Source organism: Apium graveolens, chromosome 6 (assembly GCF_009905375.1).
Source record: "Apium graveolens cultivar Ventura chromosome 6, ASM990537v1, whole genome shotgun sequence".
Classification (NCBI taxonomy): Eukaryota; Viridiplantae; Streptophyta; class Magnoliopsida; order Apiales; family Apiaceae; genus Apium; species Apium graveolens.
In genome coordinates, this window is record NC_133652.1 from 239,503 (window position 1) to 240,972 (window position 1,470).

The 1,470-nt window shown below is 31.8% G+C and overlaps 1 protein-coding gene across 1 annotated transcript; it reads right to left on the minus strand.

The window, feature by feature from the left end:
* Window positions 1-703: 703 nt before the first annotated feature.
* LOC141668753 (uncharacterized) lies at window positions 704-1,138 on the minus strand. The gene has a single exon (XM_074475754.1). The coding sequence runs from the start codon at window positions 1,136-1,138 to the stop codon at window positions 704-706; it is 435 nt and encodes a 144-aa protein (XP_074331855.1).
* Between the last annotated feature and the right edge of the window lie 332 nt (window positions 1,139-1,470).

Below are 1,470 nucleotides of genomic sequence, written 5' to 3' on the forward strand. Positions count from 1 at the left end.
AGAATTTGCTATATCACAGAGTAAGTTAAGAGAATGACAACCACAAGGCATGTAATAAGCTCTAGGATTAACATCAAGTAATATTTTTTGAACATCTTGGTGTTTCCCCTCATATTAGAACCATTATCGTATCTTTGTCCCTCGCATCATTGATATTTAAATCAAGAGATTTAAGAGCATTTTCTAACTCACCAAACAGGCCCAACCGGAAATATTTTCCACATTTAAAAAACTCTAGGAAATACTCTTCAATTTTTACAAGATGACTCACAACATCAACACATCTAATCACCAAAGTCATTTGTTCCATAAGGATTGCATCAGGAGTGTAATCAAAAATCACTAAAAAATATTTACCTTCTTTGATTTTATTTAATATTACACTCTTTACACTCGAAACCAACATTACTATCAAATCATTTTGTACTTTCTAACTAAGATAATGATAGTGAATGTCTTTATCTTGAATGAGTCTGAAATGGTGCTTCATTGTTTGATCAAACTCAGCTATTGAATGAAGAAAACCCAAAAAAATACCATTTGAATCTTCAAATATTTTTCATTTTTCCCACGAAATGCCAGAATATTCATCGCAGTTTAACAAAAGCACTTATTTTGATCATAAACTGCATCCAATGTTCAGTATCTTTTTTAATTTGCTCTGCAATTCTTTATCAATGGTTTGATTTATTTTCAATATAACTTACCGTTCAGCCCACGCCCTAAGGTTTGTAAGATGTACAAGACTATCGTCGTGTTGCTTAAGCTTTTCACCAAAATGTACCCAATCATCTACTCCAACACTTGCTAAATTAATTTTAGAACTAGCATTTTTTACCACTTTACAATAAAAGAAGAATACTTCATTCAATTCTTTTGAGTAAACTAACCATTTTCTTTCGACAAGTTCACCATTTCTTAATTTTTGATCTGAATAATAGGTTGAAAACTCCCTACTACGTTTATCCTTGGGAAATATAATCATATTTTCCCTAATAGGCCCCTTTTCAACTAGCAAATCCCTCATTTTACTATTTAATCCATCCCATACCCGAGAATCATACATATTCAAAGTTAGTGGACCAAACTCTTTAGGACTAATGTATTCCCTATTTTCAATAACCACACTTTCAATCATTTCGGTTTCTTGTTCAGTTATCTCGTTCTCACACTCTTCATCAATTACATCGTGTTCTTGTGTAAAAGTATTATGAACCTGAGACACCACTTTTTCGATAATTTCATACTCTTATTTTTTATAGACATATCAAGTTGTTAGGCTTTCTTCCAAAAAAATTCAAGAGATCCCTTTAGTGGCTTAATTTTTTCTTCCTCTTCCATTTTTCTTTTTCTTTTGTCATTACCAGGTGTATACTTTTTAGTAAACATATTTTGCACTAAAGCAGCTAGTAGATTTTGCACTAAAGCAACAGGCACGAGACTTATGAGAAAATGAAACCTGGATAGATG